We start from the raw sequence: 18,169 nt of genomic DNA on the forward strand, positions 1-18,169 counted from the left end.
AAGGTTATCAATAGAAATCAAACAAAATAAAACATGGAAAAGAAAATAAGATGATACCTTTTTTATTGGACACTAGTAAAAGAGGCCCGTTTCTGGAGCAAATGAAGGTTTTCCTCCCCAACACCCCCCCCCCTTCTCCCTCCCGACCCCTTCGTCATTCTGACGCCATTGCTCAGCACCTCCTGAATGCACCGTACGCCATTGCTCCGCCCTCGGTGTGTGACGCCATTGCTCCGCCTCGACATCATCACGTTTGACGCGAGGGCGGGGCCCTGAGACGGCGATTTCGGTGGCTTCACCACTACGAACCCTTCGAACCCGTTTTGATGACGGAAGTGACGTCAGTGTCCTCAGAACGTTGAGGGTGAGTTTTATTATATAAGATAACTTAATGCATTTCTTGATTAGCTTTCGAAGGTTGCCCTTCTTCGTCAGATCGGAAATAAGCAAATAAGTTTCCGCTCTGACGAAGAAGGGCAACCTTCGAAAGCTAATCAAGAAATGTATTAAGTTAATGTCCAATAAAAAAGGTATCATCTTATTTTCTTTCCATGTTTTATTTTGTTTGATTTCTATTGATAACCTTAGGAATTATATTCAAAGTGGTTAAAGAGGAAAACCCTATTTCAAAATCGCAATAACAGGAAAGTAAAATTACAGGGCACAAAATACCCCCCAAAAAACAACTTGCATTTACAGCAGCAGCAGCAATTCACAGAGCAGCACGAGTGCGACCAACCCCAGCCCAGAGCGTTCCTCCTCCCTCCCAGTCCCAGCGTCCCGCCCCTTTCTGACGCATCTTCTGGCGTCCTCCTCCCGCGCGCCTCGCCCTGCTGCAAACTGGAACGCGAATATGAGGGGGCGGAGGAGGCGAGGGAAAGCAATTACGTCACAGGGGGCGGGACCAATAAAACATTCCTGGGTGGGAGAGCGCGAGACACACTAGAAGGAAAGCTCCGGGGCTGGTTGTAGGTGGTGACCGCGAAGACACGCTTGAAGGTAGGCTGCGAGGAGGAGGAAGAAGTGCACTTGGTATTATGCTGCACCGGAGAGAATGGAAGGGAGGGAGGGTGGGGGAGCTCGGCGTGGTCTGTTGCAAGTGGAAACTCCCGGAGCCGGGGCTACTATTATTATTAGCATTTGTATAGCGCTTACCAGATGCATGCAGCGCTGAGCACCTGACACAGAGAGACAGTCCCTGCTCAATAGAGCTTACAATCTACTACTATTTAGCATTTCTATAGCGCTACAAGGCATACGCAGCGCTGCACAAACATAAAAGAAAGACAGTCCCTGCTCAAAGAGCTTACAATCTAAAAATAATACAGACAGACAAGACACTTAAGGGCGAGGGAAGTACTGGGTGAGAAGGAACAAGGGGAGGCAAAGGGGGGGGGGGGGGAACGCACAAAGGCCGCACGTGTGCACAGAGCAGTGATCGGGTAAACCAAGCTTTAGGTTAACCTGAGATTTTGAACGTGTTGAAGCCATAATGAGTTGCTGCTACTCGGTCTGTGGGTGGATCAGCCTGTGATTGACTAGTCGTGCAGCAGGTGGTGGTGGTGCTGCTTCTGCAGCCATTGGGGTGGGGGGGACTGAGATCGATTTTTGAAACCAGGACCTGACCCTCCAGTTCGCCGTGGCCACACCCTCAGCTCGCTATAGCTAGTGCAACTTTGCCTTTTTTGGTAATGCACCGGGTTTGGTGTGGCTTTATGCTGTTAGAAGCTCGATCCCTTGTGCCCTCTAGTGGCTGGAATTGTGCTCCCAAACCAGACATAAATAAGCAAGGTTTCCCCTGGTCACCTCTGCCACCCCCCCCCCCTTATTATTTGCCTGTGAGTTGTAAAGGGTACTGCTATATTTTCTGTATTTTATTTATTTATTACATTTGTACCCCGCTCTTTCCCACATACAGCAGGTCCAGTGCGGCTTACATAGTAAAAGAAAGCATCTTACATGGTAGAGAATACAGTAAAACAAGGAAATGTAGGAACAGTATTATAAATTGTGGTGATCATAACTACTTACATTATGAAAAGCATTACAAAGGACATGTGAAAAGAGCGTAATGAACTAGAATAGGGAAGGTAGACCAAGATATGATAGGTGAAAGGGAAGGAGAATGGGAGGGAAATGGTAAAGGATGGAGGGAAGAAGATGAGGGATTGAGTATAACATTGGGGTCAGAGTAAGCGTCGACATCTTAGCAGGAGTATCGTCGGTGATCTGGTGGAATTAAGCTGGTCCATGAGGGTAAACGTGCTTGAAAAAAATGGGACTTTAACATTTTCCTGAAAGGTAAATAGTTATTAATAGCTCGGATGGGTCTTGGGAGAGCATTCCAAAGTTGACTACCCAGAAAGGAGAAACTGGATGCATAGTATGTAATGTGCAGAGGCAACTAACAAAAGTTTAGGCATAATTCTAACATTGTGCAACTAGATCAAGCTGCGCTGGACACCGCAGAGCTAAGAGTCTCTGGAAGGTAAATGCCAAATGTAAAAATTCTCAATCATCTAAAAGGATTTTTAATTTTCTTAAATAGCTCACAAAGTTTTCAGATAACTTATCCAGCTGTGGTGTTTTTCTTTCAGTTCATCATGGAAGATGATATTGCTGCGCTGGTTATTGACAATGGCTCTGGAATGTGTAAGGCCGGCTTTGCTGGAGATGATGCACCACGAGCTGTCTTCCCTTCCATCGTAGGTCGCCCGAGACACCAGGTAAGGTTTTTCCTTCCCTAGGTAAGGAGTATCATGTACACATGATATAAGTTTTTAGTAGGCTTGATACAATACTGAAAATGGTAATCCTAACCACAAACACAAATGGTAAAGTGACGATTTATGGCGGGGAAGCTCTTGATTGAAAATCAAAATGGGTCCTTGTTTTAATAAAGAATCTCCTGTCATCACGTCACTGCTTGTTTGTGCTACTGTGGACTCTTTCCTTTGTTGTGCCAACCCTAACCACAAACCAGAAGGAAGGTTACACCGTACTTAATCAGACCAAAACTGGAAGCCTGCTGCCAATGCTGACTTGTCCATGGACGCGTTGTAGTTTCTAAACTCTGCAGGGCTAATTGCCGCTTCCTCCAGGAACTAGTTTGAAACTCTCTTGATTAAAAAAAAAACTGGAATGTTAACGGCTTGCACTCCCGTGTTCTACCAACAAATCGCATAGCTTATGTGTGCAGGTCTTTTAAGTGTTGTTTTCTTGGCTCACTACCCTTTTAAGAGTAAACATTCACTCCTATCTTTATATAATTTTATAGAGCTGAATTAGTTGGGGGTGGCATAGCTCCCCTGTGAAGCCCCACTTCTTTATTATCCTTGTCTTAAGATTGCACGAGTCCCCTGTAGGAACAATTGCAAAGTATATTCAGCCTGCAGCATTGTGTATGACAGTAATGGGTTATAAAATCAAATGTTGTGGGGAAGGCCCCTGTTGTAAAGCAATTGTGGTAAGACCTGGAATGGAGGGGGTTGTATGCAGGGGCGTATCTACGTGGGGCCAGGGCCCCGCAGATTTCGCCCTGGCCACCCCCCTCCCTGCCGTCAACCCTCCCCCGCTGCTTACCTTTGCTGGTGGGGGGCCCCAACCCCCGCCAGCCGAGGTCCGACCCGCAGTCTTCATATTTCGTCTTCCTCCGACTCCTCCGTGGCCATGCTGCAAGTAACGCTGCTGATTCGTTGAATCCAGTTCGGAGTCTGACGTCGTATGTGAATTAGTTGGGGGTGGCATAGCTCCCCTACGACGTCAGACTCTGAACTGGATTCAACGAATCAGCAGCGTTACTTGCAGCATGGCCACGGAGGAGTCGGAGGAAGACTAAATATGAAGACTTTGGGTCGGACCTCGGCTGGCGGGGGTTGGGGCCCCCCGCCAGCAAAGGTAAGCAGCGGGGGAGGGTTGACGGCGGGGGGGGAGGGGGGAGAGGCGGGGGGAGGGGTGAGGGAGGCAAAAATGTGCCCCCTCTCTCTGGCTCTGGCCCCGCTACTGCCGGATTCCAGATACGCCCCTGGTTGTATGTCAGCCACTGGTAATACAACCTTCCCTAAGATCTATTGTACTCTGAGCCAGCTTGTGTTTTGTTATGTTTAGACCTTCCTGAATAAGTTAGTCTTCAATCTGGGTTATGAAACTTGTGTTCTGCTGTACAGGGTGTGATGGTCGGTATGGGGCAGAAAGACAGCTATGTTGGTGACGAAGCTCAGAGCAAGAGAGGTATCCTGACCCTGAAATACCCCATTGAACACGGCATCGTCACCAACTGGGACGACATGGAGAAGATCTGGCACCACACCTTCTACAACGAGCTCCGTGTTGCTCCTGAGGAACACCCTGTCCTCCTCACAGAGGCTCCCCTGAACCCCAAAGCCAACAGAGAAAAGATGACACAGGTATGATTTCATTAATACTCGATGCGTTTGAGTTTTCCTCATGCCCTTCAAGAACTTTTTTTTTTTTTTTTTTTTTTTTTCTCTCCATTTATTCCTCATTTACCGTTCTTCACAGGTGTCTCTTATCCTGAGCTGAGTCTTTGACATCTTGACAGGTTTATTTTCTGTTATTCTCAACAGTTTGGTTTGACTTTAACACTGAGCTTGTCTAACAATAACCAGGCTAGATACTAATAGTGATACTTCATGGTGTGCAGCAGCACAGATGTGTAGTTCAAGCCAGGCCTCGACAAATTTTCATTACATCTAGGAGCCAGTGTCGCAGCGCTTCCCAAACTGTGTGCCAGGGCACCACAACAAACTCTCAGGGATGCCGTAGCATATTTTCTTCACCTCCCTTCCACAGACCTGCCAAAGTGGGAAATTCCCTGGCTGAGAGACTTCTGCCATGGCACTGCTACAGCGACAAAGCAAGCGTGGGGCAGCTGACTTCAGGCATGTGGTGTCTGCTTGCTGGATATCCACGTCCTGTTCTGGGGCAGAGCTCATGGTTTATGCCTGAAAAGGCTGCGGCCCCACGCTTGCTGTTTATTTAGTCAGGGCTGCTGCTCCTCATGGGGGGGGGGGGGGGGGGGAGGCTGGAGAGGAGATGCTGAATGGAGAGAGCGGTGGGGATGCTGGTTAGAGAGATGAGTGGAAAGATGGGGACAAAGTGTGACGATGCTGGGTAGAAGGGTGGTGAGAAAGGGGAGACCATGGCAGACTCAAGAAAAATGTCAGGAAGTATTTTTTCATGGCGAGAGTAGTGGATGCTTGGAATGCCCTCCCGCGGGAGGTGGTGGAAATGAAAACGGTAACAGAATTCAAACACGCGTGGGATAAACATAAAGGAATCCTGTTCAGAAGGAATGGATCCTAAGGAGCTTAGCCGAGATTGGGTGGCAGAGCCGGAGGAGGGGATAGTGCTGGGCAGACTTACACGGTCTGTGCCCTGAAAAGGACAGATACAAATCAAGGTAAGGTATACACAAAAAGTAGCGCACATGAGTTTATCTTGTAGGGCAGACTGGATGGACCATGCAGGTCTTTTTCTGCCGTCATTTAATATGTTACTATGGCTGGAAGGATGGGGACAGAGGGGTGACACTGGATGGGAGGGTGCAGACGGAAGGCACAAAGGATGGGGAGAGGGGAAATGCTGAATAGAAAAGAGACAAGTGGATGGAAGTAAGAGGAGAGAAGGTGGGCAGAAACTGGATGGGAAAGGTTAGGACTCGATACCGGGTGGGGGGGGTGGAGACAGGAAATGTGTAGCCTAGGGATGCTGTAACCCGAGAAAGTTTGGGAATCACTGGTCTTAATCATGTCTCCTTCCCCACCCTTCCAATATTGTCTGCAGTGAAGTTGGGGTGGGGTTTTTTTTTTTTTTTTGGTGTGGGGGTGGTGGAATACCTCCCAGATAGCAGCAGCCCTTTAAGAAATTGATGTATTAAGGTTTTACCATCCCCCCCCTTAATTTTGTCAAAACTTTAGTAAATCGGTTCTTTAAGGTAACTTCTGCAGGGATTAACAGCGGCAAGTCTCTTCTCAAAGCATGTCAGCTGTGTGACAGCACCCTCTGGCCAAGATAGGTGAAACTTTCTCACCTATCACTAGAGGCTGGGTCCCCATCAGCTTCTCTCGGATACCATTTTCACCCACAGTGCTGCCTCATTTCTGTACTCCTGCCCGGTAATCGGGTTCTGCAGATACTTGAGCTGCACGGTTCAGAAGTTGAAATCGTGAGGCCCCCCCCCCCCCCCCCCCCCCCCCCCCCCCCCGCCAAACTTCCTGCACCATGCGGCTCGGTATGTGCAGAACCAGATTGCCATGTTGGAGAAGTCTCACGGTGCAGCTCAAGTATCTGCAGAGCCCGATTGCAGTGCAGGAGTTTCAAGTTTATTCAGAGACTTGCTATCCTGCCCATCAAAACAAATGTCTGGGCAGCACAAAATCTAAATTGGAAATCAAGGAGCAGGAAAAAGATGAACAGGAAAAACAGGAGTTTGAGGCAGCGCCAAGAAAGGAAGAAACATCTGCAGTAAGAAATTCCAGGTGTCAGCATGACACTTCTAGGTGCCGTGGTGACCAGGATTTGTCGAGTTCTGGTTCAAGCTATACTTACAGTGATGTCACTTTTTGCTTACCCCCCCTTCCCACAAACCAGGCTTTGAGTGCACTGCCAAGGAACTGGAATATCACACTAGCATATTAACTTATTTGCAAGTGCTTGCATGACTTAATACATGTAAAGTTATAGCTGTTGAAAAAAAATAGATTTATCTTGTAATCCGTTTTTCCTGGTTTTTTTAGATCATGTTTGAGACCTTCAACGCTCCAGCTATGTACGTTGCCATCCAGGCTGTGCTGTCGCTGTACGCTTCTGGTCGTACCACTGGTATTGTGATGGACTCTGGTGATGGTGTTACCCACACAGTGCCCATCTACGAAGGTTATGCCCTGCCCCACGCTATCCTGCGTCTGGACTTGGCTGGCCGTGACCTGACAGACTACCTCATGAAGATTCTGACCGAGAGGGGCTACAGCTTCACCACCACAGCAGAAAGGGAAATCGTGCGTGACATCAAAGAGAAACTGTGCTATGTCGCCTTGGACTTTGAGCAGGAAATGGCCACAGCTGCCTCCTCTTCCTCCCTGGAGAAGAGCTATGAGCTTCCTGATGGTCAGGTGATCACCATTGGCAATGAGAGGTTCAGGTGCCCAGAGGCCGTCTTCCAGCCATCTTTCCTTGGTAGGTCACCTAGTTTTAAAATTCAGATTTGCCGAGCTAGCTAAATGCTCATCCAATAATTTTAAAGTGAATGTTTACTAGGGTAGCAAGTAATGGGTTTAGTGCGTTCGTCTGGAAATGTTCCCTAAAGTGTTCTACAGTTGATATTGTCCAGGGTTGATGTAGCATCAACACAGGACCTTTTTAACCTTTTATACACAAGGGTTGTGTATCAGATTCTATATCACCATATGTATATCAAATAACTCCTTGAATGGAAGGTTAAAAAAAAAAAATCTTTCAATGATGTTGGCAGGTATGGAAAGTGCTGGAATTCATGAAACCACCTACAACTCCATCATGAAGTGTGACGTTGACATCCGTAAGGACCTTTATGCCAACACCGTGCTGTCTGGTGGTACCACCATGTACCCAGGGATTGCAGACAGGATGCAGAAGGAGATCACAGCCCTGGCACCCAGCACAATGAAAATCAAGGTAAGATTCAGGGCTTAAATTAGTGTTAAAAATTGATACCGACACAATACCAATCGCAGCACGTTTAGGACAAGTCAGTTAGCAGCATCCTAAAGGAGAACAGAAATCCACCTTGACGTGAAACTTTAAAACATTCTCCAAATGGAAGCTGAGCAATGTATGGACCATTTTTCTGGAAAAGATCTCTGAAGACTTTATATAACTGCTTAGTGCTGGTGCTGCCTATTTTAAAGCCCTGTCTTACTCTGTTCAGAAGTCTTGTGCTTAACATAACTATTCCAGAACAAAGGTATTCTGCAGCCACCAAGTCCAAACCATTGGACTTCCGGCTGTTCATGAACACCAGTGCAGGAATTTCCTTTCAGATGTAAGTCACTTATTGGCCTCACCTTCACTATAAGGCAGGCATTTCCAGACAAAGCAGCCAATTCCTGTGTTCCCTCAATGATTCAAATGCTACGGATTAAATCATTTAACAATACCTTTTTTCTACCAATTCTACTTGAAGCCAGGGCACCATCCTTGCTCGTGCTCCTAATTTTCAGCTCCCTCTCTCCAGCCACAGGGAAATGAGGTCCCGCAGTGAATATCTGCACATGGCCCTCTATCAGCTAATGCTGCCCCCCCTCCTTCAGAATTGCCTCCAGTAAATCAACACAGTACTGGAAGACAAGGGGCTGACCCAAGAATACTCCTGGGGAAATTCTATGAAGCTACATAAGTATTGCCATACTGGGAAAGACCAAAGGTCCATCAAACCCAGCATCCTGTTTCTAACAGTGGCCAATTATTTAGACTGTCCCTTGTAGAGATAGATGACAGGAAGTGAATTGCTGTATATTGGGTCACTTCCTCCCACACAGTCTTTGGGAGAAGAGCAGCATTGGCTGCTGCAAGTGTGCCATGGGGGGGAGGGATGGTGAGGGGGCAGACTAAGATGAGTGCTGATGGAAGGGTGCGGAACAGAACAAGGTGGTGGAGTATGCACCCTGGGGATGGGAGGTGGCAGAAATCTGTTCCACTGGTATGGAGGGAGGTCATTTGAGGTTGTGCCATGGGGGAGAGACCCAGCGATAAGGGGGTGTATGCTGGGGTGGAGGATAAGAGGTCGGGGTGTGCCTGAGGAGGGAGGGGCAGGGAGAATGAGAGGCTGGGGTAGTGCATGCAGGAAGACTTAGGGGTAGACAATTAGAAGTCTTGCTGGGAATTAGAGGGGGGGGAGAACTGTAGTTGGAGAGAGATGAAACTGAGGAGGCTGGAGCCTAATGAGGGAAAAAGCGGGGGATTTCAGGCCTTAGGTTAGGGAAATTATGTGCAAAAACACTACACACACACTTTTTAGAGATTGTGTAGAATTTCTCCAGGAGGACCCAGGGTCTCTTATGGCTGCTGAGCCGTTAGGTTGCATTAGTCACTCCTAAGGAAGAAACAACCTTCTCTCATCAGGGGACTTGACTTTTGCTGAACCAAATGGGAGGACGGAAGTGGTAAACTCTAAATGCGCTATTGCTGTAAAAGGTAGACTTGACTCAAGCAAATGTCTTAGAGCTAAGTGTTCTGTTCTGTTAAGTTATACCTATGAAGTCAGTTTGGTATTCAAGATGGGTACCCTGAATATGGATAAGTGCTTTCTGCTTTGCCTCTTGCCTGGATGTGCTTTGTACAGTATCCAATAAAAATGGGGTTGGGAATTCAAGGATTAGGCACTTGGCTGTAATCAGTGATGCTATTTGTTCTAGTCATCTCCATGTGACTACAAGTGGCTCATTTTTCTTTAATATTTAAGACTATATAGCCCAGGGGCGTAGCCAGACGTTTTGGCAGGAAGGGGGGGGGGTCCAAAGCCCGAGATGAGGGGGGCATTTTAGCCCCCCCCCCCCCATTTTTCACCTCCCTGCCGCCGCCAACCCTTTCCCGCCACCAGGTACCTTTGCTGGCGGGGGTCCCCAACCCCTGCCAGCCGAAGTCCTCTTCTAGCTACGTTGCTGATCTGCAAGGGCAGGCTTCTGTTTCTGTGCAGGATGTCAGATTCACAGAAACAGAAGCCTGCCCTTGCAGATCAGCAACGCAGCCGCGCCGGAGAAGAGGACTTCAGCTGGTGTGGGTTGGGGACCCCCCGCCAGCAAAGGTACGTGAAGGCGACAGGGGAGGGTTGGCAGCAGGAGGGGGGCCAGGGCCAAATCCTACAGGGGCCCATGCCCCATGACCCCTGATATAGCCTTGCCAGCCAAAGTACTTGTTAATACCAATGGAAATATAAATAAGCTGCTTTCAAGTCTGCTGACAAGTTTGATATTCAGCTCATTGTTTTACTGTTTCCACAGATTGTTGCCCCACCAGAGCGCAAGTACTCCGTCTGGATTGGAGGCTCCATCCTGGCCTCCTTGTCCACCTTCCAGCAGATGTGGATCAGCAAACAGGAGTACGATGAGTCTGGACCCTCCATTGTCCATCGCAAATGCTTCTAATTAAATGCCATAATACTTCACAGAGTAAGCCATCTCTTCCTTGATAAATAAAATGGGAACTTAACTTGAGTGTTTGGTATCTATTTTTTTCCCTTCAGCCTGGAAAGAAGAGCTTTGTGTATTTAAGCCAAATGCCGTAATCCAAAGTGTACAGATCATACAAGCTAATCTCTCCATTAGCATTTTGCCTTTGAAAAGCTGCCTTACCTGAGTCTTGCATTCTTCCCCCACACCTCCCAAATGTAGGGTGGAAATGTTGCCAGTAACCTGGCTTAATCTCCTTTCCAGAGGAAAGGAAACCAGGCTTAGTCTAGTGCCTTTACGTTGATATTACCTAAATTTGTTAATCTATTGTAAAACTTTGAAGTGGATTATATAAATAGATAAAACAATTTGTCTTCTAAATCTAGAAGACTCTGAAATTACAAAATCTATATGCAGATCCAGTAAGGGATGCAAAAAAATTACAGTATCCAGAATGACTAATCAGGGAGGGATACACATTAGACATGCTTCACCTGTGTGTATGTAGGTTAATCCCAGCTAAGGTCTTAAAAATCATTTGTGATACCTACATATCTAGATAACTTCTGGAAATCTTTGCAGAAGAGAAGGTTCCTTTTCATATATTTTAAATCACAATTCTACCTTGCATCTAACAGAGGCAGATGGTTCCCCCTACCCTTAGCGATCAATTGTTAAAGCAAGAGTTGGTGCTGCCTAATCAATCCTTAAGAGTGAGAAGGAATAGATAAGGGTGATGTGGTCATTCCTAAGTTGGTGGTTCCCAAACCTGGTCCTGGAGGGCACCCCAGCTAGTCGGATTTTCAGTATATCCACAATGCATATTCATGAGAATTTGCATGCAGTGCAGGCAAGTCTTTTCATGAATATTCATGATGGATATCCTGAAAACCTGACTGGCTGGGTGTCTCCAGGACCAGGTTTGGGAACAACTAACCCAAGACCCGATGGAGGGAAGCCACTGTTCCTGCTGCACTTGTGCATCTGTCTCATGAAGCGGTAGTTACACACGTAATCGCCATACTTTTCTGGATGTCACTTCAGCCTCTACACGTCATTAAAAAAAAAACAAAAACCTGTTTGCTATAAAATTTCATCCACTTGCAATTACTTATTAGACATTAATGTATTGTAGCAGCTCTTGACTTCAACAGTAATGGCTACTGTACCTGCAGTTCACAAGCTACATTGGATTTTTATTTTTGGTAACTTTTTTTTAATAGCTGTTTTCAGCCTCTTATTAAAGCAGTATCCAATACCGTTGCTCAACTGTTTCGCTACACATTACCCTACCTTCAATTTCTCATATCCCAATTTTAAATGCTTTAACCTTCAAATTTAACCTCTTCCCACCTTTCACTTGGGCAGAACCCTCATTGCTCAGTAGTGGACATCTAGCATTAACTATCTGCTTTGTGTAATAACCTTAATTTACTCTGTAGTGAGAGCTACACTCGCAGGTGAGTTTAAAATAAGGCTGGACTGATTGTCCTTTCGTAAGGACACTTGTATGTCTCAACTGAGATATTGCTTCCTATGTCAACTTATAGGGTGACCTTTGGGAAGTGTACAAATTGCACCAATGAAATAGTATTACACTAACTGGCTTAATTCTCCTGGGTCTCCTAATGCTAGACTCTTTCCACACACTCTCAGTATTTTTTGTTTGTTTTGACCAGACACCAAGAAACTCATGATTGTGCTCCTTTTTCCAGTTCCCCCTAATTCACAAAACTCTGCATTCAGATACTATTTTGCATCTCTGTATACCACAGTAGGGCCCTTGCTACCAGAGCCAATATGACCCTGACTAATCAGGCACCTGCAGCCTGGACTAGTATGTAACCTGCTTAGAGTACTTAATTCATATTATCTTGCTAGACTAGTCCAGACCTGTGTGTTTTGTGCTAACCCCCCTGCCTTTTTTTTTCCACTTTTTTAAATATTTTTATTAATGAAGCAACTTACAAACATTCAAGACAGTACAGATAATGCCAAGTTGTCCTAAACTATTGGACATCCATATAATATAACAGAAAAGAACAAAACAACAACCCAGTCACCCTTATGGTGAAAATTGAACTATCAACTCCCAATCACTATAAACAAGGGTCTACACCCTCAGCTCTGTCCTACCCCCTTACATTTGTTCAAGCATATAATTGCCTCACTACCACCCGTACCTATCAAAGTTTGATTGTCCTCACCCATTCTTGCAGTCGAGACCATCCTCTCTTGCGCCGTAGCTCTCCATCTCTACGGTATGCCGTTAAGCGTGCCATAGCTATGAGTTGTTCTAATTTTGCTTTCCAATCCCCCAAGGAAGGAGAGCCAGTAACTCGCCACTTCCGAACTATCAGGCATTTTGCTGCCGCCAGACCCCGACGTAACATTTTGCTCCGTTCCCATGAGTCACTGTCGTCATACATCCCCAGCAAGCACACCCGTGGACTACGCACCATGGAATCTCCAAACAGTCTTACCAATGCTTTCATCACCGCCTCCCAAAACTGGGGGCAGGACCACCAAATGTGCAGAAATGAGCCCTTGTCTTTACCACATCTCCAGCACCGGTCAGAAGCATTCCCCCCCCCCCCCCCCCACCCCTCTTTTTTTCTTATCAGATGGAGGCAGTGACTTGAAGCTTCAAATACTATTGGTATAGGAGGTGTTGCAGCCAGGAACATTCCAGCATTTCTCTACCTCTAGCGGATGATGTGAATTGGTAGAACAGTTGCTTGCTGACCCCCCCCCCCCCCTTTCGTGCTGTTGGGCCAGACTTCTCAGCCCAAAGTACTTGTCTGTGTGGTTGAAGTCTTGCCGAGGGCTCAAAGGACTGCGTAAGGTTTTCAGAAGCCCAGGGCCTTGATAATACAGGTCTTTGTTGGAGCAATGCAATAGCAGTAAAAATCCCATGCCCCCTTCTTGGGGTGGGGAGGCTATGACCAAAAAGCCAGGTGCAGAAGGGCAAGCTAAGGCCCAATCTTGACCAGCCTTGCTGAGGCATGTGACAGATGTGTTACATAGTAGATGGTGGTAGATAAAAGAATGGAGTGGTATAAAGCATATATACTTGATCCTGATATTCCCCCTCTCCCCCCCAAAAAAAGAACTTTGTCTATTTTTGGGAAATGGGATCTAGAAGTCTGCCTGGCACAAGCTTTATGGGAGACAGCATCGAGCATCTCCAGTGGTTTAAAACCCAGGGGCCTCCAACCCAGGACTCGTGAGGGTGAATTAAGGTCCCACTGAGGAAAAGTAACTTTCAAAGAAGGGTGGATGTGTTTGACCCCCGAGAACCTCACCACATTTGGGTCAGCTGGCAAAGATCAGCCTTGGCCTGCCCTAGAAGCAAGAGAGAGCTGCCACCTGGCCAAAACATTGAAATCAGAATGTCCAGAATATCCAATTATGAATACTTAACATGCACAATTGTATGTATACTATTATGTAAAAATTAATGTCTTGATTTAAATATTAATATAAGCAGGTACCCAACTATCAAACTTAGCAAACATTTGCCCTCAAGATGAGATGTCCAAGGGTATTGCTGCTGCTACTACTACTACTTAACATTTCTAGAGCGCTACTAGGGTTACGCAGCGCTGTACAGTTTAACAAAGAAGGACAGTCCCTGCTCTTAGGAGCTTACAATCTAATGGACAAAATGTCAAAGTTTCTATTGCATAGAAATATAGTAGAGTTTAGAACAAGACCATGCTTTGTGGCTTTGACCAAGACAAAACCAGAGAAATCCTGAAAAACACTATTTTGAAACTACTATCTTTACCATGCAATACTCCTAGATATCTCATCTTGGGCAGATTTTTTACTAACAGTTTTTGTTTGTTGATCACAAGTTTATGTGATTTTTTAAAAATCAAAATACATGTTAAAAGGTTACTTCTCATTTGATAGTCTGGACATTCTGATTTCATCAATGTTTTTGTTATACTTTATTACAATTTAATAAAATTACAAACAAAAATAAAATCAGAACTGTCCTGAAAGCTCTGGCGCTGGGTAAATTGCATCTCTGTTCCAAGGCTGGGTCCAAAGAGAATCCATGTGCGTGGAGAACTCAAGAGATCCCACGAAGTAACTCAAGAGAAATAAAGAGTGGGAATAAAAGACCAAGGTTTCCAGAGCCAGAAACACATACCATCTTCCCTCCTGGGACAGAGAAATATCCAGAGTACCTGAATGTAACTCACCTTGAGCTACTACTGAAAAAGATGTGAGCAAAATCTAAATAAATAAAAGATTGAGTGAAACAGTGTTTATTGGAATTCAAAGTGACTCAACATAACACTGTGTTTCTGCCAGAAGGCCTGCATCAGGAGTCTGTGTACAATCATAGGTACACAAAAGTTAGCTGAGATAGTCTTTAAAATGACCGTTATCTGTGATAGCTGCTTAATGCTAAGACTAAAAGCCTTGCTTAATGTTGCCAAGGCTGGGTCCTGCATTCTTTCCCATCCATCTGCCAGATAACTGGGGACATCAAGGACATCGAAGCCTGCTATGTGAGTATTCCATCAGTTTCATTATTGCTACCAAGTATTACACATTTGGTGCATTTGCTTAACACTTTGATGATCGGTTTTATGTACAGACACAAGGTGTTCAAGATGTCTCCTATCATTAAACCTCCTTGCCTATGAGGTGTTCCTTCTCTGCAACCTGCCCCCCTTCTGATGCAACTTCTGTCCCTTGCCATACCTGAAGGAAGTTTGATTGAGAACAGGAGATGGTATGAGGCTATCTAGCCCATTATATGGGTTGAAGCCAGTAGGCATAGTTTGCTGGCAGTTGACAGAGTCACAAGTACACTCAAAAGAATAGCAAATGCTATTGAAAGCAATAGTGTCGACAATGCAGAAATTAGCTAAATATGAAAGTACGTTGTATAAGAGGGCTCTTAAGCTGGATTGTAAACACTATGCGGATATCTGGACACAGTTCCTAAGGGAAAGTGTGTCTCATGAGGTATAAGGACCTGCAAAGTGGGGGGGGGGGGGAAGAGGGAGGGAGGCAGGGTTGTTTATGGAGGTGGATGGGGTTTGTAATGGTATGAATGGTGCGGGAGGGGGGGGGGTAAAAGTATAAAAAATGTCAGCTATTCTAATTTTGAGTGCTCAGGGACTCAGAGGGACGACAATGAATACAGAGCATTTAACTGAGGCATTGTATGTTGTGCTTCATGTTCACTCATGTTGGAGTGTGTATTTGTTGAAATGTTGCTGATGCTAATAAACAGAAATTAAAAAAAAGAAAAGAAAGCAATAGTAAAAGATTATTAGAAATAATGGACCACTGTCTATGCGTGGTCCATCTGTAAAAAGTAAAAAGCTATTCTAGTTGGATAGGCAGTGCCTTAAAAGAGAGTTGGATTCCCACTTCAGGTACAGGCAGCTCCTTGTGACTCTGGGCAAGTCACTTAACCCTCTATTGCCCCATGTAAGCAGCATTGAGCCTGCCATGAGTGGGAAAGCACAGGGTACAAATGTAACAAAAATAAAATAGATACTATTGGAGATTCTACATGGAATGTTGCTGCTATTGGAGATTCTACATGGAATGTTGCTATTCCACTAGCAACATTCCATGTAGAAGCCTGCGCGGCCACATTGGTGATCTGCAAGGGCCGACTTGTACATGGAATGTTGCTAGTGGAATAGCAACATTCCATGTAGAATCTCCAATAGTAGCAACAGTGGAGGAGTGGCCTAGTGGTTAGGGTGGTGGACTTTGGTCCTGGGGAACTGATGAATTGAGTTCAATTCCCACTTCAGGCACAGGCAGCTCCTTGTGACTCTGGGCAAGTCACTTAACCCTCTATTGCCCCATGTAAGCCGCGTTGAGCCTGCCATGAGTGGGAAAGCACGGGGTACAAATGTACAAAAAAAAAAAAAAGGTAGAGGATAAAAGATTTTTTAAAAACTTGACAGCTTTTTAATTTATTTGAAAGTCTCTTTTCATTGGGGCACATGGAATCACATCTTCACCTCATCTCTTTTGTACAAATGGGATTATTCTGTTTTAAGCATGTCTGAGGGACAAGTGGTTTTCATAAATCAAAATAATAAAAAGAAATATTTTCTTTCATGCAGATTTCTCATTTGTTTAAACATAACTAAATGGGCTATAAGTCCCTAATGGAGTCCATTGGACTATTTTGTCCTTGTGATGACTTATACTGTGCCAAAACTGGAAATACAGCGAGACAGACCTATAGAATTCAGTAAAATCCAAAACGTATTAATTAGCATTATAATTGTTTGCATTTGGGTAATAACTGAGAAAATGCTGTTGAAAACTGACTTGAAGAAGAAATAAATATATATCACAGAACTGGAAAATGTTGGCACTGACTCTGGACTTTTGATTGAAGGTAGCTCTGCCCTCATTATTTAATATCTTTCTTTTAATTAGAAGTAATCAGGGCTTTAATGAAAGAGCTCAAGCTCTACACACCAATTCTGCCTTGTCATAGATTCTGTGACTGGTTGCTTGCAGGGGGCCTGGCTATTGTGGGGTGGGTCCCTTAGTGCTACTACTACTACTACTTATCACTTCTATAGCGCTACAAGGCATACGCAGCGCTGTACAAACATAGAAGAAAGACAGTCCCTGCTCAAAGAGCTTACAATCTAATAGACAAAAAATAAATAAAGTAAGCAAATCAAATCAATTAATGTGAACGGGAAGGAAGAGAGGAGGGTAGGTGGAGGCGAGTGGTTACAAGTGGTTACGAGTCAAAAGCAATGTTAAAGAGGTGGGTTTTCAGTCTAGATTTAAAGGTGGCCAAGGATGGGGCAAGACGTAGGGGCTCAGGAAGTTTATTCCAGGCGTAGGGTGCAGCGAGACAGAAGGTGCGAAGTCTGGAGTTGGCAGTAGTGGAGAAGGGAACAGATAAGAAGGATTTATCCATGGAGCGGAGTGCACGGGAAGGGGTGTAGGGAAGGACGAGTGTGGAGAGATACTGGGGAGCAGCAGAGTGAATATGTTTATAGGTTAGTAGAAGAAGTTTGAACAGGATGCGAAAACGGATAGGGAGCCAGTGAAGGGTCTTGAGGAGAGGGTAGTATGAGTAAAGCGACCCTGGCGGAAGATGAGACGGGCAGCAGAGTTTTGAACCGACTGGAGAGGGGAGAGGTGACTAAGTGGGAGGCCAGCAAGAAGCAGATTGCAATAGTCTAAACGTGATCACCCCACCCCCTGAAGGGTGGCCTGGCATTTGAGTACTGGCACCTTTTTTTGCTAGAAAATATGCACTGGAGGTAATAAACAGTATTAAGTGCATTTTATACCAATGCATTCCACAAAAGATAAGGAGCAAGTTCCCACAAACCATCTTTCTCTTTTGATCTAGGTACAGGGACATTTTTTTCTAAAGCTTTTAAAAATAAGTAAACAAAGAGATAGACACTCTGAAGTTGAGCACCTGATTCTCATACCATGATATCTATTTTAGTTACCCTTTACCAGGAGGAAAAAAAAAACCTCTGCACGAATAGAACACATGCTAGGATGTCCCTAAAACCAGCCCCTCCTTATGACACACTTATTACGGTTTATATAATAAACTAGCTGTTGAGCCCGTAAAAATGGGCTAGTAAAGGAAGGGGGGGGGGGGTTGAAAGGCCCCTCCCCCCCGGAGTCCCCTCCGCCACCCTTCCACTCGGGCGGGGTACCTGGCTTCACTATTCAAACCGCCGGAACGCAGCACACAGCTCATCTGAGCTACCGTCTGCCTTCCTTCTTCTCTGCGTGTGTTCCGCCCTCGTGTGACGTAACGTCGGCAAGGGCGGGACACAGGCAGGTAAGGAAGGCCAATGGCAGCTCAGATGAGCTGTGTGCTGCGTTCCGGCGGTTTGAATAGTGAAGCCAGGTACCCGGGCCGGGTGGAGGGTGGGTGGCGGCGGCGACTCCGGGTGGGTGGAGGGAGCGGTAGCGGCAACCCTGGGGAGGGGGGAAGCGGTGGCGACGGCAGTTCCCTC

The 18,169-nt window shown here is 45.7% G+C and overlaps 2 protein-coding genes across 2 annotated transcripts in view; both read left to right on the top strand.

Moving 5' to 3' along the window:
• The first annotated feature begins 910 nt into the window (after window positions 1-910).
• On the top strand, window positions 911-10,211 carry LOC115476972 (actin, cytoplasmic 1-like). The gene is made up of 6 exons (XM_030213580.1): window positions 911-999; window positions 2,598-2,726; window positions 4,167-4,406; window positions 6,759-7,197; window positions 7,493-7,674; window positions 9,999-10,211. The coding sequence occupies exons 2-6, from the start codon at window positions 2,604-2,606 to the stop codon at window positions 10,140-10,142; spliced, it is 1,128 nt and encodes a 375-aa protein (XP_030069440.1). The 5' UTR covers window positions 911-999; window positions 2,598-2,603; the 3' UTR covers window positions 10,143-10,211.
• LOC115476971 (actin, cytoplasmic 1-like) overlaps window positions 918-18,169 on the top strand; it is a 57,768-nt gene continuing 40,516 nt past the window's right edge. The window contains exon 1 of the mRNA XM_030213579.1: window positions 918-999. The gene's annotated coding sequence lies outside the window, so the exon portion shown is untranslated. The remainder of the gene's footprint in view (window positions 1,000-18,169) is intronic.

This window comes from Microcaecilia unicolor, chromosome 8 (genome assembly GCF_901765095.1).
Source record: "Microcaecilia unicolor chromosome 8, aMicUni1.1, whole genome shotgun sequence".
NCBI classification, from domain to species: domain Eukaryota; kingdom Metazoa; phylum Chordata; class Amphibia; order Gymnophiona; family Siphonopidae; genus Microcaecilia; species Microcaecilia unicolor.

Coding starts and splice junctions, on each gene's coding strand:
- LOC115476972 (XM_030213580.1), top strand. CDS start 2,604: ATGGAAGATGATATTGCTGCGCTGGTTATTGACAATGGCTCTGGAATG. Junction 4,407..6,758: donor ACAGAGAAAAGATGACACAG/GTATGATTTCAT, acceptor TGGTTTTTTTAG/ATCATGTTTGAGACCTTCAA. Junction 7,675..9,998: donor CCAGCACAATGAAAATCAAG/GTAAGATTCAGG, acceptor CTGTTTCCACAG/ATTGTTGCCCCACCAGAGCG.